The following is a 27,879-nucleotide window of genomic DNA, read 5'->3' on the forward strand; positions in this document are numbered from 1 at the left end:
TGTGTGTGTGTTACAACTTATTACAACTACACTAACTCCTAAATCTGGGGAAGATAAAGGAAACCAGAGAACCTGGAGGAAACCCACATTGACATGGGGGGAACATGCAAAACTTTGCACAACTCTAAAATCTAAACCTACAAGTTTTCTTTTATACTGGGATTAGGGTTAGGCACAGCTAACATTTTATTAATAGCATTAATAATGTCATTGGAAGGCTCTCACAAAAATAGATAAGTGTGTGTGTGTGTGTGTGTATGTGTGTGTGTGTGTGTGAGAGAGAGAGAGAGAGAGAGAGAGAGAGAGGTGTAAAATAGGTCAGCCCACTGTAGGTTATTGATTTTTATACTGAACATAAGAGGATAATGAATAACATGGATACTCAGTGACCTTGATGCAAAACCACTCCTACAGAGAACCTTGGTGCTTTATCATCTGCACAACCTGGATGCAATATGTAGCTCTGTTCTGAATGTGTGGATGATCTTGTTTCTAATTCAGATAATTAAATCCTATCACTGTTGATTGGCAGTTGTGTATTTTTATTCAACTTATTATTCATAATAAAACAAAAAGACATTGGCATTCCAGAAAACAAGTCTTCAAGGCTGACAGAGACATTGCCACATATCATTCAAATAACAATTAGTAGATTACTTTATTTTAGGTAATATCAGTTTGACTGAATGTTTATTGTATTGTTGAATATTCCACTACAGCATGCCTGATTTCAGTACTTATAGCACACAATTTATTCAGACTCATAGAATTTTTTCAAAATAATTTTTCTCCAAAGGAAGGTGTAATGTACCACCACTAATATTGAGTACAGCTTGCTTTGATCCAGGCACTCTAGCTTTTGTTGTCCATGTTGCAACAGATGATTTCATTCTGGTAGACAGAAAAGAAAAAGAGCATAGTACTTAGCTTGGTCACTATCCACTCACTCAGCATCTTTGGAAACATAATATTTAATAATAGAAACTTTGTTCTAAATTTATTTCTATTCTGTATCAATCCAGAAGCACACCTCTGACTGTGAGCTTAGTAGAAGTCTCAGCCTGGCCGAGAGGGTTCTCTGCCACAACTTTGTAGTCTCCTGTGTCTTTGGGACCCACCATCAGGATGAGCATGGAGCAGACCCCACATGTGTTGGATATGAGGTAATTGGTATTTGTGTTAAGGCTAACATTGTTGTGATACCAGGTAATGTGAGGGGTGGGATTGCCACTCACAGCACAACTCATATAGCACTCATAGCCCTTCGGAGCTATGTGCAGTTTCAAAGGCACTGTGAATCTGGGGGCTGATTGAAAATTCAAGTTCTTTCGTTCTGTTTGGTTTATTATCAATTTACCTTGAGAAAAGAAAAACAGCATTTAGTACATGACTCTGATTATGTGGAAAGGCACAAAATGCATCTATTCTTGGTCTATGTACTGTTCCTCTGTTTTGATGGTAGGAAACTTCAAGGAGCTAAATGTCTTAACTGCTTTCTGAAAACAAGGTCTGATCTTAAATATGATGTAGTGTCAGAAATTCACTTATTATTATTTATTACTTGTTGTAGTGATTGGTTTGTGAATGGTTTGACATTTTCTGGTTGGTGGTTAAAACACGTGATAAAACCAGAAGTACTGGTTTTATGATATCATCCATATTATACAGATAAAAGACAGGGTGTGAAATATCTTTTAAAAAATCATGTATGTCCAAACCTTTCTTTTTAACAGCTCCCCATGTTGGAGACTCAGATGGTTCAGACAGCCCCATATCATTTTTTGCATATACACGGAAGTAATACTCTCTCCCCTGCACAATAACGGTGGTAAATCTATGGTTGAAGAGGTGATCTGCTACTGTCCACCAGGTCCGTTTTACAGAGTCTCGTTGCATCACCATGTAGTGGAGCCGGTCATCTCGTTTTTCATCAGGAGATGGAGTCCAGTTGAGAGTTAATGTTCCCTCAACATTCTGCTCTAGTTGCACTGCACCCGGAGGCTTGGGCTCATCTGGAAAATTTTAAACTATACTGTATAATTATTGAAAGCATAAATCTTTGCAAGTAATATGACACCAGGAGTAAGTTTACACATTCAGTCTACGGAGTATAGCTAGAAGCACTTAAAATTTATTTCCACAGAGGCAAAAAAAAAAATAAAAAATAAAAAATCAATAAAATTGCTGAAGTACAATGTAAAATGTATGATTATTTATATTACCAGTGATTCTAATTTCTACACTGAAGGTTTCCTGGCCAACTATATTTTTGACAATGATAGTGTAGATGCCACTGTCTGATCGATCGGATGTTGGAATGAGCAGCTGGGAAACTTTCTCAGAATTAGTAATTGTCACATGTTTAGCCAGAGGCATATTATCCTTCAACCAAGTGATATCTGGTAAAGGGGAAGCCTGTGAGAAAAATAAGATCAACTGAATAATAGTATTCAATAATGCAACCTTTTTTATGTTACTTTTTAAAAATTGTATATAAACTTTTTAACAGAGATTAAAATGTATAAATAATATATCGTTTCAAGTCACACTTGTCCTCTACAGGTATTAAGTGATTATCAGTCACTGTCTTTGATGTATAGTACCTCAAAGCATATAGTGGCCCGGACTGTGTTTCCAGCTTTCACAACCATGAAATTTTTCATCTTGCGATCAGTGAATTTTGGTTTCACTGTAAAAACAAATTAAATGTTACTGTAAATGTCAAATTAAGGTACAGTTTCTAAAGAAAAAATGAAAAGTTGAACAATGTTTACACCTACCAGGTGGAGGCATGGCAATGATGTATTTGTCAATCTCTTGTGGATGTCCCTCTCCTCCTTCATTGGTTGCAATCACTCTTACCCAGTACATGGCCAAGGACTTCAGACCTGTTACAGTGAAAGAGGTCTGGACGATGGCATTCGTATTGCAGCGGCTCCACTCGATTTGGTCTGTAGGTCTGATTTCCACAAAGTATCCTTTCACGTCATCTTCCACTCCTTTCATCACATTTGGTTTAGTCCAAGCCAGGCACAAAGTGTGGTAACTAGAGTCAGTTACTTTGAGATCTTTAACCTTCCCAGGAGGCTCTGTGATGAGAAAAGTAGTCTAATGACAACGACACTACAAATATCTCAAAGTTAGTTTGGAAAGTGTAACAAAGTCTGCTGTTGTTTAATCTTACTCTGGGGGTCTCTTGCAAATACAAAGTCAGAGGGCCCACTTGGTTCTCCAGGACCACATGTGTTAATTGCAATCACTCTGAATTCATACTCGGCTCCTTCCATCACATCCGTCACTGCATACTTTTTTTCTGAAAATAATACAAATATGTAAGCATTTGTTATGCAAGTTATTTGATATGGGTAACATCTGTATCATAATGAAATACTTGAAACAATTAATTGCACATAAGAACAAGCAAATTATGCATAAGAACAGAATGACATGTAATGGACAAAAACCTCTAATTGGCTCATCTGGAGGGTTCACTTGACTCCAAAGGTTACTGCCTTTTTTGCGTTTTTCCAGATTATAGCCTATAATACTTCCCCCACCGGTGTTTGTTGGCAGGACCCATGCTAGATTAATGCAGTCCTTGAAAGCACTGACCACCTTTGGAGAAGCAGGCTGACCAGGGAGAGCTGAAAAAACATTAAGCTGTATGAAACAATTACGCATCAACTTAATCTAGGCAGCAACATTTAAAGAGTTGTTGAGAACATAGTGTACATTTTCTGCAGCTAAGGGAATTTTAGTTTTTAAACAATATATACACTAAGTATTCTTAATGAAGAAACACCTTGACTAGCTGAGGAACACAAACCCTTAGTTTGGTTAAGGTTCATAGGGTTCACAAAGCACAAAAAAACTCAAGATTAAAAATGTACCTAATGTGCCGGCTGCAATATCATCAGTTTCCATGATGTCACTAATGCCTTCTGAATTCTTGGCTCTTATCCTGTAGCAGTACTTCCTGCCACGGTCAATAGCTGTATCTCTGTAGGCAGGTTGTCCAGGGATGTCTCCAATTTTAGTCCAGGTGTTACGTCCCACCTGCTGACGCTCAAGGATATAGTTGGTCACAGGACAGCCCCCATCATCTTTTGGAGGCCTCCATTTAAATTCAATAGCAGACAATGAACTTTCTACCAGATCTACAGGCCCTTGTGGTGGAGTTGGTTTGTCTAGAAAATAAGAAATGTTGAGATCATAAAAAGCTTTTATTATTTTTTAATTGTCTTAACTACGTTATACAAAGCTGGTTAAGAAACAACATACCAAGAACAACAAGTTTAGATGTAGCCTCCGTGGTGGCAAATTCGTTCTTAAGTTTGATTTTGACTTCTCCACTGTCTTTACGCTGACATTTATTGAGAAGTAGCCGGCTCTGAGTCGAGGAACGCTCAATCCTGACACCAGGGCCTTCCAAAAGCTCCATTTCATCTTTGAACCATTGCACTCTGATTGGTTCCTTTCCTGAGAATGGAAGCTTGAAAATGGCATTTTCACCAGCTCTTATGACGACAGCTTCTGAGAACTTACCCATGGCATCTGCATCTATTTTTGGTGGCTCTAAATATGAATGGAGAGAATTTCACTTCTGTAAGATTATGGTTGTTTATGTGATCTGAATAAAAAGATAAACAACACATGAAAATATTATTTGTTGTTTTTACCTTTAATAATTAACGTGGCCTCTGATTTACGTCCTTCTGCTTCAAATCTATATACCCCTGCATTACCCTCCTGACAATTCTTCATTATTAGTTTGTGAATGGCCCCCTCTTTGGAGATCGTAATCCCATTCATAGATTCCAACTGACCCACAAAACATAAATAAAATAGAGATGCTAAAAGTTTCTGTTGGACATTACTACAAGGAAATATTTTATAAAAAATATATATATATATATATATATATATATATATATATATATATATATATATATATATATATATATATATAAAAGATAATAAATATTACAATGTCATAACACATAGATTTTGTAATATAAGTCAAAATAGCAGCGGGCATACATAATGTTCATATGTTGCTATGTCTTAATTGAAATTTGTCTGTTATAAAGGTTCACCTTTTGACCATCTTTGTACCAAATTCCAACACAGTCCTTACTGCTGAGTGTGCAAGATAATTCTGCAGTTTCTCCAATATTTGCAGCAGTATCAGACAGTCCACTAACAAAGTGGACTTCTGGTTCTGAATACAAGAACAGATGAAACGTTTAATTACTGCTAATATTTACACAGTGGTAATATTAGTTTTCAGATGCTGTGCTATGCACAATTCATTGCAGTTTATTAAGACCAGAGTTTAACACCTCTGTTTATTTTATTTTATTTTATTTTATTTTATTTATTTATTTACCTCTGTTAGTGTCAGGGACCAACTGACCAACTCTGGGGTGCTTTTTATGCTTAGTGTCTCCAGTTCCATCTCCATCTGTCATGTCTCCACATGCTCCATCCCCACTTCTACTATTTTTTTGTAGTCCAGTTACTTCAAAACCATCTTTTCCTGATCCATCTTTTCCTGATTCAGCATCTGATATTCCATCTTTTCCTGATCCACCTTTTCCTGATCCATCTTTTCCTGATCCAACATCTGATATTCCATCTTTTCCTGATCCATCGTTTCCTGATCCATCTTTTCCTGATCCAACATCTGATATTCCATCTTTTCCTGATCCATCTTTTCCTGATCCAACATCTGATAGTCCATCTTTTCCTGATCCATCTTTTCCTGATCCAACATCTGATAGTCCATCTTTTCCTGATCCATCTTTGCCTGAACCATCTCCTAGTAGTCCATTTTCCCCCAACCCATCTTTCCCTAATTGACCTCTTCCCTTCCCTTCCTGCCCACTTCCACCTCCCATGATTCCATCTCTTCCAATCCCATCTCCCAGGCTGGCTCCACCACTTCCAGCCCCTCTAGATGTTTTAAGTGTTGTGCCCTGCAGCTTCCTGGCCTGCTCTTTACCCAACTTATCAGCATTATCTGTACCTCTCTGGCCTTTCTGGAGGGCATTTGGATCATCTAGATAAAGAAAGGCATAGTAAATGGAAAATATGGAGAACAAATTTTTACTTATTTATTTTAAACCCCTGGACATATTTAAACAAACAAACAAACAAACAAACAAACAAAAAACAACCAACTCACCTTTCACAGTCAAAGCTGCCTTGGATGACTTGATTCCAGCAATAACTGTGTAGGTACCATTGTCCACTGGTCTACAGTTCTTTACTACTAGTCTGTGAGTAAGCATGTCTTCTGAGACTGTTATGTTGTATTTATCCCCTGGCTCAATGGATGCATCATTAGCACACCAGGTAATTGTTGACACAGGATCAGATAATACACATTCAAATGTAGCATCTTTTCCTTTGACCACCGTAACATCCTTCAGAATGCTATCAAATTCCACATCAGCAACTGAGGAAAGAAATTAGTGAACCAAGTTGGCTATGCTGCTTCAGTCCAAACTCTAGAGCCATTATACACTCCACAGATTTCTAAAATAAGTAGATTGAAAATAGATGCCTTAACATCTTTAACACAGATATACATTTTAATCTTACTATCCAATTCAGTTGAAAACATGTTTGCTTCTTCAACATTCACTTGATATAGGCCTGAATCTTCTGGGCCAACATTATTAATGCTAAATGTGTATTTATCACCAACTTTCTTCAGATTGTGTTTGAAGGAATCATCAGTGCCATCACCATAGTCAAGTATTTCACCATTCTGCAAAGAATAAATAAGTTGAATTAGATACTGCACACCTAAACAAAGTGATTTCATGTGGCTCCTACATAAGCATCTACAGAAAACATCACTGCAGTTAAGAAACTTGTGGCTCTAACCTTGTAAAGATAAATGTTGCTTTTGGGATTCTTGAGCTTCATGTCAAGTTCAAATTCAGCTTTTCCATTTGGTTTGACCTCTATTTGTTTCATATTTTCAACCTTTTCAACATACTGTGAAATATGAAGGACAATTAAAGTAGATAAAGTACAGTATGCAAGCTTTGCAACTAAAAACAATCTAGGTCAATGGAAAATTAAGAAATATTGATAATAATACAGTGACCAGGGTAAACACTTAAAATCCATCTTTGACTGCAACAGTCTGAAAGTGCTGATACCTTCTCCTGTTGTTCCTCTCTCTCCTTCTTCATCTGGTTAAGTCTTTTCAGCATCCATCGGTAATCGGTGATTCCAAACTCTTGACAAACACGCTCATAGTCTTTCTTCTGAGCACTCAATAACACCTCCCAAAACTTTGGGTCAACCTCTCCTTCTTTCTTGGGTTTTGCTTTAACCTTTTTTTCAACTCTATGTAAAAAGTAATGAAAAGTAAAACATTTCACAACAATATTTTGAAAGAGTTTTGCTATCCAGACAAATTAATTGTAAAAACGGATAACATGAAACTAAAAATAAAAAACGTAGATCCCCAAATTATTTCGTTATGATACTTTACGTAGTTTTCTTCAGCATTTTTCTGAAGTCTTCAGGTTCATTTTGATCTGAAATAAATAAATAAATAAATAAATAAGCACATATCTGTTTGACTCATCAGACTAACCATCTAATTTCTAGTCTGAATACTATTACCATTATCTTTTAATTCATTTAAAACTTAAAAGCAATTTACTAATACCGCATTGTGTATTTGGCAGGTTAAACATGATGCCATGTAAATTTTGTCATCTTCAGTTCAGTTCATGTTCAGTTTCTTCTCATCTTGAGTTTAAATTCTTGAGTGCAACTCGCTCCTTCCAGATTTGGCCCTGTACTATATATCTGACTCATATCTGACTCAATGATCTCCTCAGGTTCTCCCACACCCACCCCACTGTTTCCTTTCCTTCTCTCCATTGACTTCCTGTAGATGCCCACATCAAATAAAAATCCAAAGCCAAAAACAGACCAGAACTCACATACATTAAGGCACTTATCACACCCTGCTCTGCATCATGCTCCCTTCAAGGCTCTAGCATGGCTTGACTGGACCCATCATCCCTCAAGTATCTTTTCTCTCCTGGTACTGAGGTTGTAGAATGAACTTCCCCCAGGTCTCTGAACACTGGCTGTCTTCAAATAAAAACTAAAGACCTACCTCTTGAATTGACATGTCTATTGAAAGAATCCCATGTTTCATTTATGGAAGAAAACTGTGGTAGCACTTCGTAACAGTCAGCGTTAAAGTTGTATCTTTATGTTTTTCAGTGCACTACATTTGTCTTGTTAACACCAAGAGAGAGAAAAAACTTTTAATCTCTAAACAACATCAGATTTACTCTGGTATTCTTAAACATACCTGGCCTATTTTTCCTGAATCCAGCTGAAAAAGAGAATGATCACTCATGATGATGATGATGATGGTTATTGTTCTTATTATTTATGATTATAGATTACTATTATTATGATGATGATGATTATGATTTTTATTATTATTATTTTATCTATGAATGTAAATTATGTCTTACCTTCGATAACCTTAAGACTAGCTGTACAAACAGCTCTTCCAAATGAATTTGTAGCAAAACATTTGTATGTATCTGCTTGGTCAGCTGTTACATTTAATATCTGTCATGAAACATAAACATAAACAATATATTTGAGTATTTACTGAGAAAGAATATATTTTGCAGGACTTGTTACTTAAAAGTAATTTACTTACTGTTTTAAACTTATCTCACAGCTTTATTTTCATTTTGCTCATGCTCACAGTCATCTCTCAGTGTTAAGACAGACATATGTTGTCAGTGTTATAAGAAATGGCCGTCATATCATATTCTCAAACTATTGTTTGCATATTTGAAACCCACACAGTACCAAACAGCACCTGGGGCTGGGCCTTATGTATGATTAATAATTAGCAATATGACATTTTCTTTATTGGCTGTTTAAATTATATCATGTTACAGGTCAACTTTTATCTTGAGAAATGTGACATGCACGGCTGTCTGTTTTGTTTGGCTGCTATGCTTCCTACCCTGTCCGGGCTTTAAGCACAAGGAAATTACATTGCTGCAGCATTTGTTTGACCACAATTGGTGAATGGAATTTTGTTCATTGATTCTTGTACTTTGAAAGGTGAAGTATGCAATTATAGTTTAGTATCTCACATGGTTTTGGAGGATTTTAGGCAACAACAGTGTATTAATTCAGTAATGTCTGAGAAAATTTGGTTATTCATAACTCACTAAAGGTACTGCCACAGCATCACAGTGGAGATGGATGAGTGTGGACTGTTTCACTACTTACTGCCAAATATTAGCATTAACAAGCACTTTAAATTCAAAACAAGTGCACCATCACTATGCTTGACATTGTTTATATGTTGTACTTGATTTTTTGCCACCTGCACGTTGTTTGTCCAAAGGCTAAAAATTGGGCCACTCATGTAACCCAGTTGGGTTCAAATGAAGGGTGTTGAAACTCAAGCAGCAGGCATGTGATGGACAGTCTTAGACTGACTACACCCATAGAATGGAAACTAGCTTTGGGAATGTGGAATGGCACTTTACTGGCAGGGAATGAGCCTGAGTTAGTATTTGTGATGGAAAGGAGAAAGCCTGTGATCATGTGTCATTTGTTGTGGGAGGTACTGCAAGAGTATGGAGTATTTGGGTCTACTTTGTGTGATTTTGTCTACTTTGTGTGAAGAGCACAGTTAAAGTTCCATCCATTAATCCATTTTCTATACTGCTTATCCTTCTGGGTTGTGGGTAGTCTGGAGCCTATCCCAGGGAGCTTGGGGCACAAGGCGTGGTACCAGTCCATTGCAGGGCACAATCACATACACATTCATACACTATGGACACTACCCGGAGGAAACCTTCCCATGCAAACTCCACACACACACGGCTGTGGTGGGAATCGAAACTCCAACCCTGGAGGTGTGAGGTAAACATGCTAACCATTAAGTCACCATGTGCCCCACAATGAGAGTTGCGCCTGCATTTTAAGTCAAAATTGTTTAAGGTGGGTGTTGGCCCCCCTCAAGAGAGTGTCTTGGCTTCATGCCTTTTTGTGGTTTTCATGAACAAGATATCAAGATGTAGCCAAGTTTGGCGAGGGGTCCAGTACAGAGGGCTAGAAGTAACATCCTTGTTATTTGCACATGATGTTCTGTTGGCACATCTGAACTGGACCTCTGACACACTCATTTTTCTGCTGCTTGTGAAGCGCTGGGATGAAAATCAGCATATTTGAGCCTGAGTCCATGGTTCTCCAGAAAAGAGTGGGATGCTTCCTTCACTTGGGAAGACACCCGACGGAAGAGTCATTTGAAAATTCAATTCACCCTATACTATATTTGAAGACAAATCCATATCGTTTAGTCTAAAAGAGAGAACAGGAGATGGTCAGGCAATCAACAAACAGCACAAATGAAACAGGAAAACCAGGAGGCAACTGGGATCACAACCAGAATAGCAATCATGGAATCAAAGGCTTGGTAAGTTCAGATGTGTGCACACTGATCATCATTCTGCAACAAGTGTAGTGTGAGAGTCTTTTTTTGTGTTTGTGTGAACTCCCTGCCCTCAATACAAGTAGCATGCACACTGAAAGTGATCAGTCCATTCTGCATTCAGTCCATTGTGAGCAGATGCACAGACACATACATGGGGGAATGTCTGGGGAAATTTTCTGATTGAAATTAAGTCCATCATAAACACAATCAGCAAATCCAACCAGTGACAAAACAATAAGAAACAAACATAAAATATAAGACATATAAGAGTTGAAAATGAATTTAAAACCGGTAATGTCCGAGATGGATAGACTCCAGGTTCACCATGACCCTGACCAGGGTAAAGTGGTTACTGAAGTGAATGAATGAATAATATTTTACCTGCAATATGTATTCCCCAGCCTTTTCATCATATCTTGTATTGTATTTCTCTGGATCAGAGAGATCTCCTTTATTACGTGCCCATGTGATGGTGGGTTTTGGCTCTCCTGACACCACTGCTTTGAAAGTTGCCAATTTACCTGCAATCAGTACAAATTAGATCATAGTAGTGCAACATGAATGCACAAGATATGAGTATCAAAATTATGGCACCCACAACCCTAAAAAAATCCTCTAAATAGACTAAATATAAATAAATGTATTCAGTGGCATAAAACAAACCTGACTAATAATTGCAAAACATTGAATGTTAATTAAGTTATCATAAATCAGGCCTTTTTTGCTTCATATCATGGCATGAATACCTTCCTGAATGTTTACAGCCATGGGTTTTCTCATGAAATCTGGGGTACTTTTTCCAGGTGGAATTACTTCTACATATTGTGTGATTATAACACCAGGTACTCTGGATCTTCTCTTGATTTCCACTGTTAACATCACAAAAGATACATTTTTGAATTCAATAGGAATTAGCATGACATATGCACAAGTCATCTGCGTTATAGTTTAAAAAAAACAAAACAAACCATCAATTATATCATTTTAAAACAGCCCGTCACCCACAGAAGGGCAGTAAATTGCTACAGTAGTGGGTAAATCACACCCACATGAGTACATTTAATTGCTATTAACTGCTAGTAACTAATAGCCAGTAAACGACTTGCTAGTAACGAATATATCAATATACAAATATGTTAATACCTACATTATAACAGATTCAACAGATGAATATAATCGTAGTTACATCAAGTACTCTAACTATATTCCTGCACAGTTAACTGTTCTTACATAGCTCCGACATGGCTAGATGATTCTAAACTGGTTTTAACTAGGTAAATGAACACTTGACAGAGAAGGGGAAAAGGGAGAGCGATGCTTTCAAAATGCTTAACAAGAATTTTTTTTTCTCTACTTGGTCCACAGGGCAAGTAATTTTCACTGGAAAGTGTGGAATGGTGTGCACATGAATATAGATACCGATATAAAAGCTAGAACCATAACCAATATTGATTTGCTGGAGGCCACTGTTAACAGTAAGAATAATACTTTTTATGTTGTGACATGCCTGTTTCTTGGGAAAGAAAATGTTGTGAGGGAAATTCATTGCACCTCTGTTGAGTTTTGATGTAAAAGATTTATGAATTCACTTTTGCATGTTTTGATGAATGCTAGAGACTAGGACAGTACCCCTCCCCACCAGCAGAGGTCCTGCTATCCTATCCTGTGGTCTAAACTGACCACTGACCTCAAATTCCTGCTTTCTTCTGCATTATATTTACCACAGTTCCTGCATTTCCTGTGTTTAATTCACTACAGTTGTAGTTACTGTATTTTATAGTCTGTTTATGCAAGAGATACATAACAGTGAAGGTAAGATAATACCTATTAACAGAAATTAACATCCAAACTAATGTTAGCCTGCACAGTTCATTGCAAAATAGCTCGTGCTAATGGCGTGTCTTTATTTGAAACTGTCTGAAAATGACACTTACATTAAATTATTACATGTGATTTTCTTTGACAATGTATCATGTCTGACTTTTGTCTTTTTTATCACAATCACCCATATACTATAAAGGTAAGTATTGCTAATGCATGTTATTCATCTTATCAGAATGTAAAAGCATGTTTAAATTATTATTATCATTATTATGTTTATTTTATTTATTTATTTATGTATTTATTTATTTATACAATTTTTCTAATTAGGTGTTTGTTATTATCCATTGCCTTTCCTTTTCACACATTGGGCTGTGTGGTTTGAATAATGTTGCAATGGCACTACACTTTCTGCCAGTCTTGTGTGGTTTTGGTTCAGATAGCTGTTCTGGTGTTCTGGTGTGAAATGTATGGGTGGAACTGGCTGCAAAAAAGATTTGCTAACCATCGTCTCCTGAGATCACTCTGTGGAACTTAACTATGCTTTCACAAAGGCAGTGTTTAGACACTGTGTTTAGATTGAATTGAACCCTAATACATTTTACTCTACGGTGAGGTTTGTTTGTGTATTGTTAATAGCTCCTAAAGAACCTCCTGAGTTTAGGGATGTATTCCACAAAGTTGGCTAATAAATTATATTTGAAATAGCCTCACTTGACCTAGTAACAAGTCAATCCGGCCTCATTGAGTTCCATCAATGAAGTTCAGGAATTGGCCTAACGAGGTTCATGGACGTGCACACTATATACAGTGCTGTGATTTCTTCTGTTTTTGTGTATATCTCATACTAAATTGTTTCAGAAATTAAATCCAAATCTAAGATAAAGCAAACACAACACACAGAGTTTTTAAATTATAATGCTATTTATTGAAGCAAAAAAGTTATCCAATACCAACTGGGCCTGTGTAAAAATGTATTTGTCCCCATCGTTCCTAATTCAGCTGGATTAGACTCAACCAGACCTAATTATTGCAAACCCTGTTCAATCAAATCAACACTTAAGTAGAACTTTTTCAACAGCATGAACTTGGTTAAAAGGTCTTACCCAGTAACACACTATGCCAAAGTTGAAAGAGTCATTATCTCCAAATGAAAAAATTTGGCACAGTAGTGAACCTTCCCAGAAGTGGCCGACCTTCCAAAATTTCTCCAAGAGCACAGCAACGACTCATCCAGCAATTCACAAAAGAACCAAGGACAACATCAAAGGAACTACAGGCCTCTCCTGTATCAATAAAGGTCACTCCTCATGACTCCACTATCAGAAAGACACTGGCCAAAAATGGCATCCATTGAAGAGTGGCGAGGTGAAAACCACTGCTAACCCAGAAGAACATTAAGGCTCATTTGAATTTTGCCAAAACACACCTTGATGATTCTCAAAACTTTTGGGAGAATGTTCTGTGGACTGATGAATCAAAAGTGGAACTGTTTGGAAAACATGGAAAACAGGGGTCTCTACCAGAAAATCCTAAAGGAGAATGTCTGGTCTTTAGTAAATTGAAACTCAAGTGCAACTGGATTATGGAGCAAGACAATGATCAAAAGCATAGGGTAAATCCTAGTCCTAGCAGTGAAAGGCTGATCTCCAGTTATCAGAATTGTTTGGTTGCAGTTATTGCTGCTAAAGGTGGCGCAACCAAATTTTAAGTTTTAGTGGGTGAATAGATTTTCACATTGGTGATAGGTATTAGATAACTATATTTGCTGCAGTAAAAAATAAAAATAAAAACTGTATTGTGTTTACTCAGGTTGCCTTTGTTTAATGTTGTATTTCATTTGAAGATCTAAAACTATTTAGTACGAGATATACACAAAAACAGAAGAAATCAGGATACTTTTTCACAGCACTCTATAAAGAGCCCTCTCAGTGGAGAGAAGCGATATGGCAGCGGAAGAGAGCCGCTTTTTCACTCCAGCTAAACAAAAGACTTACAATGAAATTATACAACAAGCATAAAAACATTACTGCAAATAAAAGCAACACCTCAGCAATTAACAAAGCTTGTGAAGCAGCAAGGCAGAACATACTATACGACAGAATAAATATGTAAGAACATATAATTCAAACAAATAACTAAATGATATGAAATACAATATAAATAGGTTCTATAGTCAAAATTAACATGCTTACAAACTTGATCTCATCTACTTGAAGTACAAATAGTGGACTATAAAATAGTCACATAACTGAGGATTTTTTTTTTTTAATTGGACTTATTTAAGGCCAGATTTCATTTATTGTTACTTGTTCATATCATTTTAGAAATGTTTAGATTTTATACTGTCTATGCTTTCACTGCATTGAAAGACAAAAATCATTACATTTACTTGATGTAAATTTGTACATTTCTGTATAAATTGAGTTGTAGCCAACGTGATTAGATCATATATTTTCAAATCTTTGGAATAAAACCACTCAATCAAGCTCAAGTTATTACTATTACTATTACTATTACTATTAAGTTATAACTATGTTTGACTCTCTTTACATAATTTAAAGGAGTAGATTAGATAATTGTTTCGATTAATTTTACTATAAGCAATGAAATCATATTTTGATGAGAAACTAAATATATTTATGTAAATAATACATTATATTCAAGCACTAGCAAGAGTGCGGTTATATCGGTTATATATTTCGGCACGGATGTGATAAGGCACAAACCTGCAGGGCGGGTGCCATAGCTAATCACAGCCTAGCTGATATTCATTATAGCTGCACTCTTGCTTATGCGATATTACTTTTATACAACAGTTTATGTACAAGAAATTTATATTGGTTAACTGACATATCGGACACAATATGGCCAAATGTTCTGTTTATTTTTGCACCTCTAGCAGAAACAGATCTCAAAGAAGGCACACTCACTTTATAGTTGTCAGTAAGCTTGCTGGCTCACACTGATTTGTACATTCATGTTAAGGGTGCTTTCTGTAAAATTGGCGTCGCTTCTTCCTTTTCATCTTTACCTGATACGCTGTCATATGTTAAGCTATATTCATCAAAGGTATATTTTGCCATCTCTGATGTTTCTAACAGTACTGTAGTACTAGTAGAAGTACAGTGCCTTGTGAAAGTATTCACCCCCCTTGGCATTTTTCCTATTTTGTTGCCGTACAATCTGGAATTAAAATGGATTTTGGGGGGGTTTGTATCATTTGATTTACACAACATGCCTACCACTTTGAAGATGCAAAGTATTTTGTATTGTGAAACAAACAAGAAATAAGACAAAAAAACTGAAAACTTGAGCGTGCATAACTATTCACCCCCCAAAGTCAATACTTTGTAGCGTCACCTTCTGCAGCAATTACAGCTCTCTATAAGCTTGGCACATCTACCCACTGGGATTTTTGCCCATTCTTCAAGTCAAAACTGCTCCAGCTCGTTCAAGTTGGATGGGTTTCGCTGGTGTACAGCAATCTTTAAGTCATACCACAGATTCTTAATTGGATTGAGGTCTGGGCTTTGACTAGGCCATTCCAAGACATTTAAATGTTTCCCCTTAAACCACTTGAGCATTGCTTTAGCAGCATGCTTAGGGTCATTGTCCTGCTGGAAGATGAACCTCCATCCCAGTCTCAAATCTTTGGAAGACTGAAACAGGTTTCCCTCAAGAATTTCCCTGTATTTAGTGCCTTTCATCATTCCTTCAATTCTGACCAGTTTCCCAGTCCCTGCTGATGAAAAACATCCCTACAGCACGATGCTGCAACCATCATGTTCCACTGTGGGGATGGTGTTCTCAGAGTGATGAGAGGTGTTGGGTTTGTGCCAGACATACTGTGGCATTTTCCTTTATGGCCAAAAAGCTCAATTTTAGTCTCATCTGACCAGAGTACCTTCTTCCATATGTTTGTGGAGTCTCCCACATGCCTTTTGGCAAATAGCAAACGTGTTCGCTTATTTTTTTCTTTAAGCAGTGGCTTTATTCTGGCCATGCTTCCTAAAGCCCAGTTCTGGAGTGTATGGCTTAAAGTGGTCCTATGGACAGATACTCCAATCTCCCCTGTGGAGCTTTGCAGCTCATTCAGGGTTATCTTTGTTCTCTTTGTTGCCTTTCTGATTAATGCCCTCCTTGCCTGGTCCGTGAGTTTTGGTGGCAGGTTTTCTGTGGTGCCATATTCTTTCAATTTTTTAATAATGGATTTAATGGTGCTCCATAGGATGTTCAAAGTTCCAGATATTTTTTATAACCCAACCCTGATCTGTACTTCTACACAACTTTGTCCCTGACCTGTTTGCAGAGCTCCTTGGTCTTCATGGTTCTGCTTGCTTGGTGGTGCCCCTTGCTCAGTGGTGTTGCAAACTCTGGCCTTTCAGAACAGGTGTATATATACTGAGATCATTTGACACTTAGATTGCACACACCTGGACTTTATTGAACTAATTATGCGACTTCTGAAGGTAATTGGTTGCATTGGTTGAATTTTTTAAAACAAGGGTTTTTTTTTCATTTCACTTCACCAAGTTGGTCTATTTTGTGTATGTCTATTACATAAAATCCAAATAAAGATCCATTTAAATTACAGGTTGTAATGCAACAAAATAGGAAAAATGCCAAGGGGTGTGAATACTTTTGCAAGGCACTGTGGTGGAACTTTACATGGCAAACACAGAGGAGTGGATTGATATGCACAGTGAAATGCCCCAGTGCGGTTATAGGAAATATAACTACTCTTAGAATGCTGCTCGACCAATCAAATTAGTGCACCAGAACTGACTGTTGAATAATTTCTGTTAAATCTGACTGACCAAATTTTCACTTTTTTCAGTGTGCACTAGGGTGGAGTAATTGTTCCTGTGCATTGTTTCTATCCGACGGGACTAGACGAGTGCACAAGGCTTGGTCAGTAGAATTCATCAAGTTAAACCAAGCTTCAGAACTAACTTAACATGGAGCATTTTTGCATAGTAATTCACCAAGGCTTACGATTAGCTTCGTCTGTGGAACCGAAAATGATGGAAATTAGCCAGGCTTGTTGAAATAAGCCTGACTTATCGAGTTAGCTCACTTTGTAGAATACCTCCTAGGATGTTAAACTTATTTGTCAATTCTTTTGGCAAACATTTTTTATCACAGTCTCTCAATTAGAATAAAAATCTATTTCAGAAACCAATAGAGATATATTCACTTTTTTGTTTGATATATGTAGGAACTGTTTAATACATGACTGACAAAGCTTTTAATAGCATTTTAGAGATCACAGGCTTTGGGGGAAAGGACAATACAAGCTATTTTTCTGATTTTGACAGTTTAGCTACAACAGCAGTAAAAGCATTCACCCAAAAACTAAATGATTAGAAGAATGCTTGTAATGGTTGAAGAAAACAAAATCTGTCCATATTGTTAATACCCAATGAAATTGAAAATAGATATTCAAATAGTAGTTGCATTGGTCCAGAGCCAAGGATCCCAATTTCCCCCCGATCCTTATTTCTGACCTTCATTATTATACTGAGTGCTGAAAATTATAGATTGCAGTAGGTTACAAGTTCACAATGCTGGCTTTGGAGTATTTCCTGCTCCCATACACCTGATTCAACTAATCAGCTAATTAACAGTCGTTTCTGAGTTAAAGTGCTTGTCCTATAGCAGGGAAAACACTCAAATGTGCAGGACAGGAGATACTTCTGGACCAGTTTTAGTAAGCTGTGCTGTAGGTTACATAATGCTAAGCAAAATAAAAAAATAAAATAAAAAAAATTATGGCTTACCTCCCGCAGACATCTTGAAAATCGTATTGCGCTTTTTAAAATTTTATTTCTCAGTTTTAAGTTGGCTTGGCTCTGAAAATAAAAATTAAAAAAGGTAATTACTGTAGATCACTAAAATATACCATAGTAATAATGAATATCTCCTGGCATATTTACACATTTACTTAAACCATCATCCAAAATAATTTTTTCCCCCTAATATTTGCTTCATGAAGTAATATTGTATTCTAACAACTGCAAATCCAGTAGGATCTTCAGTGACTCTGAGTACCAAAGAGGCTTGTGTGATGATGGCAGGGAAACAGAGAACCTTATATAGCCAAAGACCACAAGGACATGGTGATCTAACCCCTGTTATTCATGTAATAAAACCAGACCAACTTTCTTCTGCAGGAATCTGATGTTGAAATACTTTTATACATCATGAGCTAATCTAGCTGTCATCAAAATGTAAATATTTTAAATTATTACATTTATTTTGATTATTTTAAAATTCTTTGCCAATTGTTTTTAAAAGCTTCACTGGGAAATTTTATTGCATGATATGTGTTACAGCACCTATCTACTTTCAGAAAAGAACTCACTTTTAGGCTATGACCTCCAAAACAATTAATCAATAAAGATATATTAAGATTTTGATTTCATTTATGCTACATGTGCTGTAATATGAAACAGATGATGAAGCTTTTAATGGCATTCTACAGTTATGAGATCCTTCTCGATGCATCAGCGGCTATTTAGGCTCTGCTTTTGATAGGTCACATACCTAATAAAACTATGAGAGATATGCTGGCAGGCATAACAGCTCTGCTAAAGAAGCAATAAATAAAAATACAAATAAACAAACAAATAATTAAATAGAGACAAAAGATTATACTGAGACCCTTGTTCATCACTGAAAACCTTTTTTGATTCCTTGCTGTATTTTATAAGAATATTGTTCTATTGACTGAATGAACCCAAATCAACTCATGCAAACTGTGGACATGCAGTGATTTCATTCATGAGAATTGCACATCAACAATATGCTTTTTAGTTCTTGATATAAATAGCCGGATCAAAAATTAGTACACAGAATACACATGATCTCTGATGATCTCCGTGTGCTCTTTGTTCAATTCACTCAAGTCTGACTCCAGTCAATTAAAAACAAGAATTATTTGGGAAATTGTTTAGTTTTGATACTAAACATACATCAGCACCCTGAATCAATTATTTCCCTTTGCTGTAAGTCTGAAGTTTCTCCTGATGTAGGTCAAGTATCCTTATTCATTTTTCCATTCATCATCCATTCATTTTCAAATATGCATAACAACCCATTTTATGAAATGTATGAAAGATAAATGAGTGAAATTTTTAACCAAACAGTGTGGTTAGGTCATCTGGGAAGTTTCCTAGATGCATAGTTGTACATGAGAACTGTAGAGCTTACCTTGAAATCCTTGTACTGCCGTTCTGACTCCTGGATTTTAGTGCAATTGCTCTTTTTACAGCAGTAAAATATTGGTAGACCGAAGGAGCAACCCCATAAGTCGGTCAGCTGTCATGGGTGTTTACGGCTTTTATTTGGGTGAGGCTGACGTTAAGGAGGAGGTCTTGCACATGGTCTGTTCATATTTCATAATAAAGAATGAGATCAAAATTCAAGATGTGATGATGATTTTTTCCCTTTTCCCACTTTAAAGAGAACATAGTCACACCATGTTCTGTTGAAATTATACACACTACCAGGTAGAAATTTGGACATATTAGATTTAATATATATTTTTCATTGTATTAAAGACATTTTGATAAGAGCTTATGAAGACAATGTGAACAGTGTCTACATGTATTTACAAGTTAATGATTTGTTGTGTATTTGATATATGTTTAGTTTCTTGGTAACTGCATAACTCAGTATGTGTTATTTTAGAATGTTAATGTCTTCATTATTATTTAAGATAGCTGAAATAGTGAAAATGCAGAAATTGCAGAAACATGAGCAGCTGTGTCTAAACTTGGTAGTGTAGAAGTTTACCATCCACTCAACATCTCACTCAACATAAGGGTATCTGAAGCACACAGCGAACAATTCACTAAATGTTTCACTAAAAGATTAAGTGTTGACAACCAGCAAATACAGGTATACTGTACATCCCAAAGAGGTGTGAGTGACTCCCTCAAAGAGAGCAGGAGCGATAGGTTCAGCATTTCTCAGCTGCAGTAAAGTATGTTATCTGCACTATTTATGAATTCCATTAATGTCCATTGTCTGGGGGAGGTGCAACATCAGGACATATTTACAAAATTTACAACTTTACAAAGTTTGTAACAACTTTTGTAAATGAACAACTTTTCTGGATGATCAAACATACTACAGTTTCACCAGAAGTAAGATGCCTGAAGAATAAGGAGACCAAGAGCCAGGGTATGATCATGGATTTTATACTAATGTGTACATACCCAAGGCTGATAAGAGAAAAACAGAAGAGAAAACATAATCAAGGACAGAAACATGTTGACCCCAAAACAGAACAAAGGACAGACACATGTATCATGATTAAGCAAAAATCACATTGAATTATCAATATTGATTGAATCACTATCTAGATATTGTTTTTAAACCATTGTACACACTGTCATTTTTCACTATAGCTCATATAAGAGAGAAAAGTGTCTTCATTCAGTATGACTGAGAACATATTGCTGTTTTGTTGTACCAATGAATATTTTTGCATCAGCCTTTGTGTAAGCTTCGGCTTTGTCACAAAGTGGTGTTTTAACATTTATAAATGAGTAGATGCTTTTGGTCTTAGTATCAGTCCTATCACACATCTCCAGTGTCAGCAAGCATCCTATAACACCACATTATGGCCATCTCAGTTAAGCGTCTAGTAGTTACGTGTCAAGTGTGCGTTTTTATTGCACAGTCCAAAATATCCTCTTAATAAATATCAGCCCAAATTTCAATCATCTTCCGCAGGGCCATAATTTTGCAAATATAATATGTAATATCAGTAGCCCAAAATTCCATTCAAAACGTGATTTTAAACATACACTCATAGGCCACTTTAATAAGAACACATGTACATCTGCTTAGCCGTTGGAAGCCATTGAGACTAAACTCAATAAAAAGCTCCACAGGTCTTTACTGTTAGTATTATGAGGTCTATAACCTCATCTCTGTGTCATGTATTCACACACTGTATCCAGTTTCTGACTGTTGTGATTCCAATTGCACTGGATAAGATGTCCCATTTACAGCATAGTAACGTCATGTAATATGATCGATTGTGGTCCATGTTTCTTAGACAACTAAAGGATCTGAAACAACACCTTTAGGTGTGAGGATTTTTCCACTTACACCCAGGGAGTGTGTGATATAAAACACATAAAAGCAATAACTGGAATCTGCATAGAAATGTTGAATGTTGAAATGATATCAAATCTTACTTTGTAAAGTAATGCTAATGGGCTGTTTTGGCATTTCTCCTGTAACAGGGTTGTATTTCACATCAACAGGTGTTACCCTGACAGCTTTCTCTTAAAACCTCAGCATCCTCTGTGCCCTATTTGTGAAAACCCCCTTTGAGCATGGCAGGGCAAACAAAAATATAATTATCACAAGAAGTACTGAGCAGTGGAGTAAAGTATCATGTCTGATATTTATTTGACATCTGACTACTCCAGCCAGCTGCAGTATAAATAATGAAACTGCTCACACTCGTAAACTATTCTAGACTCTTTAGTAAAATGCATAGTTCTAAATTGTTCAATTCAGTGTCAGTATGTTCATCATCCCTAATAGCTATACACATACAGTACATGTGTTTTATTTTGAGTAATTCATGAAAAAAATGGGCAAAAATGCTTATACATGATTTAAAATGGAAATATTGGATGGTATGAGTGTTCTGGTGTTCATGTTAAATGTTATACAGACCCCAGAAGTAGAATAAATTGAGATCATTCTGAAATGGTCTCCTCAGTGCATGAGGAGATGAACAGGATAATTTTCACAGCACTATAATCAGGTAAGGACATAAGCAGATTTTAATACCTACCACCTAGAGAACACGCTTCTAAACTCTATAGCTTATAGCCTGTAGATTTCTGCAATGATAAGGATAATTGCTAATATACTATGTTGTGTATGGTCAAAAATATGTGGACACCTGACCTTTGCATCCATATGTGGGTCTACCTACAGTACGCTGTTGCCACAAATTTGGAAGCACACAATTGTGTAGAATGTCTTTGTATGCTTTAACTGTAACATTTCCCTGGAACTAACTTTGGTGCCCAAAACCTGTTCCAACATGACAATGTCCCTGTGCACAAAATGAAGTGCATAAAGACATGGATTGTCAAGGTTGGAGCGGAAGTGGCCTGCAAAGAGCCTTGACCTCATCCCCACTGAACACCTTCGGGATGAAATGGAACACTACTGCATGCAAGGCCTCCTTCCTTGACATCAATGCCTGACCTCACTAATGCTCTTGTAGCTGAATGGGTACAAATCCTCATAGCCACACTCCACAATCTAATAGAAAGCCTTTCCAGAAGAGTGGAGACTGTTATAGAAGCAAAGAGGGGACTAACTACCTATTAATGCCCATGGTTTTATAGTATATTCAATAAGAAGATATGGGTGTGATGGTCAGGTGTCCATACACTTTTGGCCATGTAGTGTACACTCACCTGTCCAAGGACACTGGAAGTGAGGGCGCTGAAGGTGCTGAAGCACCCACAACTTTCAGGATTCCTTTACCTGCACTTGAAACAACAACAACAATAATAAAGTGCATGTCACATATGTGCTATTTAAAATTCTATCATTATTTCATAAGAACACCAGCTCATTCATGTAATTATCCAAATCATGTGGCAGCAGTGAAATACATAAATTAATGCAGGCACAAGTCAACTGCTTCAGTTAATGTTCACATGAAACATCACAATGGGTAAAATGTGATCTCAGTGACTTTGACAGTGGTATAGTTGTTGGTTCAGGCTGGTTTGAATATTTCAGCACCGCTGAACTCCTGGGATTTTTGACTGACTGGATAATTGCATGGCTAAGCAGGTGTACACGTGTTCTTATTAAAGTGGCCTATGAGTGTATGTTTAAAATCATGTTTTGAATGGAGTTTTGGGTGACTGATATTGCATATTATATTTACAAAATTATGGTGCTGCAGAAGATGATTAATTGACATTTGGGCTGATATTTATTAAGAGGATATTTTGGACTGTGCAATAAAAATGCACACTTGACATGTAACTATTAGCTGCTTAACTGACATGGCCATAATGTGGTGTTATGGGATGCTTGCTGACACTGGAGATGTGTGGTAGGACTGATACTAAGACCAAAAGTATCTACTCATTTAGATTAAAACACCACTGTGTGACAAAGCCAAAGCTTACACAAAGGCCTATGCAAAAAAAAATTATTGGGACAACAAAACAGCAATAACTTCTCAGTCTTCTTTTCAGCCATACTGAATGAAGACACATTTCTCTCTTATGCGCTATATTGAAAAATGCCAATGACTACAATGGTTTTAAAATAATATCTAGATAGAAGTAAACTACAAAAAACTATTTCAACACCTCATCTTATATGTAAACCCAGGTGGTGATCCTCCACATACTGCACTACTACCTTACATGGATCATGGTGGTTTCCTTCAGGACTCATGAACGCTGTATATGAAAGTTGTGTGAGATGTTTTTCCATGATTATTTGATGAAAGATTTATGATTCAATCATTTAAGATATATTCAATGTGATTTTTGCTTACTCATGATGCATATGTGTCTTATTTGTTTTGTTTTTGGGTCAAGATGTTTCTGTCCTTGATTATGTCCAAGATGTTTCTGTCCTTGATTATGTTTTCTCTTCTGTTTTTCTCTTATTAGCCTTGGGTATGTACACAGTAGTATAAAATCTTTGTTTGTACCCTGGCTCTTGGTCTCCTGGTTCTTCAGTCATCTTACTTCTGGTGAAACTGCAGTATTTTTGCTCATCCAGAAAAGATTTGCAAAATAGTTAAAAAAGTTTGTAATATGTCCTGATGTTGCACCTCCCCCAGACAATGGACATTAATGGTATTCATAATTAGTGCAGATAACATACTTTGTTGCAGATGAGAAATGCTGAACCTATTGCTCCTGCTCTCTTTGTGGGAATCACTCACACCTCTTTGGGATGTACAGTATTTGCTGGTTGTCAACAGTTGTTCTTTTAATGACACTTTTAGTGAATTGTTTGCTGTAACTCCCTCCATCTGCTGTTGCAGTTTTGAATCCTGGTACTAGCAGCAGGATTTTTACCTACTACATACTGCTCACAACATGTAAAGCTTTCTTTCTGAGTTCCTCTAACCCTGTATGTGAACCCCTGTATGTACCCCCAGGCACTATAAGACTGCACATCAGGTTTAGAGGAAGGTGTCCACTATAGGAAGCAGGTCTTTTATTTTCTTAGCACCTGAAAATTGTGAAAACACTACCTCAGTCTATAAGGGACTGTCTTCCATTTACTTTTTTGGAGCTACACTATACGTTTTCCTGTTCAGATGTTTGGATTAGAGGGGAAACTGAACTGAAAGTACAGAATATTCAGGCTCTGTTTTAAAGGATGGTCTCATTGCAGGAATGAATGTTGCTGTAACATTACACAGATATTGCTGCAGGTCTACTGTCTGACTGACTCTGGCTCCTTATAACCTAATTTGAAGAGAAGTTGTAATATGGGTGCTCTGTAATATGTTCTCTCATTATTGATGCACTGCCATGAAAGGCTATTTATGCTTTGCATATGCTGCATTGCATCATACTTGTACTTTTTCCCTGGGTAAAAATGCCTTATGACATTCTAGGCCTTCTCAACTCCTCTCTTGATTTCCTTTATAGTGCTAGAGGTGCATCGCAACTGGGATCCCATGGTACCCAGCGAAAAACATGATAGCACGTGACATGTTTACTCTAAGGTGGACAGACACATGCAGTCAGAAATGTGAACTGTAATAGTAAAATTCCTTTATTTATTTATTTATTTATTGGGCACACTGTGGCTTAGTGGTTAGCACGTTCGCCTCATGTTCGATTCCCGCCACAGCCATGTGTGTGCAGAGTTTGCATGTTTCTTCCAGGTACTCCATGTCCAAAGACACGTGTGGTAGGATGACTGGCATGTCCATAGTGTCGATAGTGTATGAATGGGTGTGTGTATGTGATTGTGCCCTGCGATGAATTGGCACCTCATCCAGGGTGTACCCCAAGGCACAAACCTTGTTCCCTATGCGCCCTGGGATAGGCTCCAGGTTCCCCTCGACCCTTTAGGATAAGCGGTAAATGGATGGATGGATGGATTTTTTTTTCCTGAAAGAAGAGTGCAAATGCTCACCCTCTTGGACCATTCTTTGGAGGCTTGCAAATCTTTTTCAAATCACCAAAATGAATTTGATGCAAAGCAAAATTAACATCTACCAAAATGTATACCAATTATTTGTATCAGGAAATTAACTAAAAATACCATGTACCTAGCCACATGTTGGCTAGAATGGTGTAAAGCTCACCACCATTGGACTCAGTGACCACTGTAGCAGTGATATATTCAAGTGCATTTTCTTGAATATAATGTATACCCATCCAAAGGTTGTCTGGTTTTAGCATCAGCTTGAGCAATGCTACCTGCTCAGTTTGTGATGCCAACTGTAAAATGTGATAGATGAGGAATAATGGTGTATTTTAATATTGTTTTTTTTTTTTTTTTTAATTTGGGCTGGGACACCTAGTGAAATCAAAACAATAACATTCTAGACTATTCTTTGTGTATTATCTGTCTGTCTAACATACACTGGCAAGGAAAAACTCACTGAGATGGCAATAGGGAAGAAACTGTGAGACGAACCAGAATCAAAAAGGACCCCATCCTCTTCTGGGGGGCTCCAGATAGTGTAAAAATAAATCATTACTCTTCTACAATTGTATACTATAGTGTCAAGCAGTGCTAAGTGTGTTGGAAAGATCTTCAGTATAAGCATCAGGGTCATTCATGATTTCAGTATAGTTTTAGCTTTAAGCCTATAAAGAGTTTTAGCTTTAAGCCTTCTGTTCTGTTTCATTGCATGAAAAGGCCCTGATAGCCCCCTTATCTTTCATAATAAATCACTATATCTCCACACACAAGAGCTGAACTCCAAAAGACACTGTGTGGGTAAACATGTAATGTGAAACTTCATCTGACAGCCATATTTCACTTAGTGTCCCATAGACACTTCTGGGTGTGTCATGAAATATCAGCCGCCTCATATACTGGTAGTAAACCTCATGCAGTCTGTCTGTCTCATGTGGCACTAATATTCAGGTTTTAATTAATATTAGTCAATATTAGTCTGAAAAATTTTTAGCATTTCAGTTATTATAGGAAAAACAGTCATGAGACTGGAACATTCTCAAAGCTCAGAATTAAAGTTATTTGCTTGAAGAGGTTTGAAAGGTTCAACACAATACACACATCTGTATGGAGGGGATTTTACTATGGTGAATACTATATATAAATGTAACCCATCTTTTCATGCCAATGATTGCCTTACATGTAGTAAGGTTAAAGAAACACAACACTGGAGTGGACAAACAGCTTTATATAGCTTCCAAACTGTAGTCACTGTAGACACTGTAGTGAGTCGTTTTTGACAACAAGAAGCACATTATCAGTATTCTGTAATACTGATACTGATGGGGGGGGGGGGGGGGTTAGGGGGGGCACAAAAACAAATATATTTCAGAAGATTGTGAATAAGATTATAAGAATAAGATTGAAAATGTACAAAAACGTTTACAGCAAGTGCCAGAATTATTGGCACCCTTCAAGGAAGTAGGCAAAAATTGAAGAAATGTCTTACATCCGATACTACAGCAAAAATCAGTCACAATAACTTCTTTTTAAAATAATATTTTCTCTAAAAAACATTAGGCAAAATTATTGACACAATTCTTGACAAAAATATATCTAACTTGTCTAACCTTATGTACTGGGTATAAATATGTGGTTACATGCATGTAGATTTCATCAAATAATTTTTGGGGAGTGTTTACTTTTTTGAAATCAATGCTTTACTAAAGAAATCTTTTTTTGCATTAAAATATTGTGATAACATAAAAATATATTACATCCTGCTGAAAATATTACTTGTATATATTGGATGCAGATAATTCTGGAGTTGACTATATATGAGTGCCTTACCTTTTCTGCATCATTGGAACAAACTCCATTAGTTCTATCAGTGTTAAGTCTAGTGACAAATTCTGGTGGCTTGCCATGGGCTCTATCTTCTGACAGTTGGCTGGACAGGCAAGCTTGATCATCTAACAAAAGCACAGATGGAATTGTTGGCTATTTACCTAATGGCCACAAACATAATTTTTTTCTAGAGCACCAATTTGAGTGTATAATGAATACCAAATCACAAAGTTATTGCACCCAAATAACTGCATTATTTCCTGCACGTGTTTTGACAAATGCATTCTGTCTTGACAATTTTTGTTAATACACAAGCATTTTGTACAACGATTTTCATGCACATGTTGAATTTTACACTTTGGTCCTGTGTTTAACTCAGCATACTTACAGAAAAGATTATATTGTGAATACAGTTAAGAAGTTTTGTTAATTTCTTACAATTGATTCCTTTTTAAAAAAAAAAAAAAAAAAAAAATTGTTTCATAGACTATGTGCAAAATTTGGTCTTGGAAAACAATAGGCAGTTA

The 27,879-nt window shown here is 36.7% G+C and overlaps 1 protein-coding gene across 1 annotated transcript; it reads right to left on the bottom strand.

The window, feature by feature from the left end:
• Nucleotides 1–381: 381 nt before the first annotated feature.
• On the bottom strand, nucleotides 382–19,833 carry LOC128614982 (immunoglobulin-like and fibronectin type III domain-containing protein 1). Its single transcript, XM_053636750.1, has 24 exons — nucleotides 19,553–19,833; nucleotides 18,121–18,192; nucleotides 11,263–11,385; nucleotides 10,898–11,037; nucleotides 8,523–8,622; nucleotides 8,354–8,377; nucleotides 7,514–7,559; nucleotides 7,176–7,365; nucleotides 6,895–7,008; nucleotides 6,607–6,775; nucleotides 6,188–6,460; nucleotides 5,390–6,061; nucleotides 5,097–5,221; nucleotides 4,680–4,821; nucleotides 4,282–4,575; nucleotides 3,891–4,187; nucleotides 3,465–3,644; nucleotides 3,185–3,313; nucleotides 2,781–3,089; nucleotides 2,604–2,689; nucleotides 2,223–2,415; nucleotides 1,719–2,012; nucleotides 1,031–1,357; nucleotides 382–891 (listed from the first exon to the last, which is right to left on the bottom strand). Exons 2-24 carry the CDS (start codon nucleotides 18,131–18,133, stop codon nucleotides 887–889), a joined length of 4,245 nt encoding a protein of 1,414 aa, XP_053492725.1. The 5' UTR covers nucleotides 18,134–18,192; nucleotides 19,553–19,833; the 3' UTR covers nucleotides 382–886.
• Between the last annotated feature and the right edge of the window lie 8,046 nt (nucleotides 19,834–27,879).

This window comes from Ictalurus furcatus, chromosome 11, assembly GCF_023375685.1.
Source record: "Ictalurus furcatus strain D&B chromosome 11, Billie_1.0, whole genome shotgun sequence".
Lineage (NCBI taxonomy): Eukaryota > Metazoa > Chordata > Actinopteri > Siluriformes > Ictaluridae > Ictalurus > Ictalurus furcatus.

Excerpts from the sequence above, each read along its gene's own strand:
- LOC128614982 (XM_053636750.1), bottom strand. Across the intron at positions 6,461-6,606 it reads GTTTTCAACTGAATTGGATA|TTGCTGATGTGGAATTTGAT; the intron begins GTAAGATTAAAA and ends TTCTTTCCTCAG. Across the intron at positions 4,576-4,679 it reads GGCCACGTTAATTATTAAAG|AGCCACCAAAAATAGATGCA; the intron begins GTAAAAACAACA and ends ATTCATATTTAG.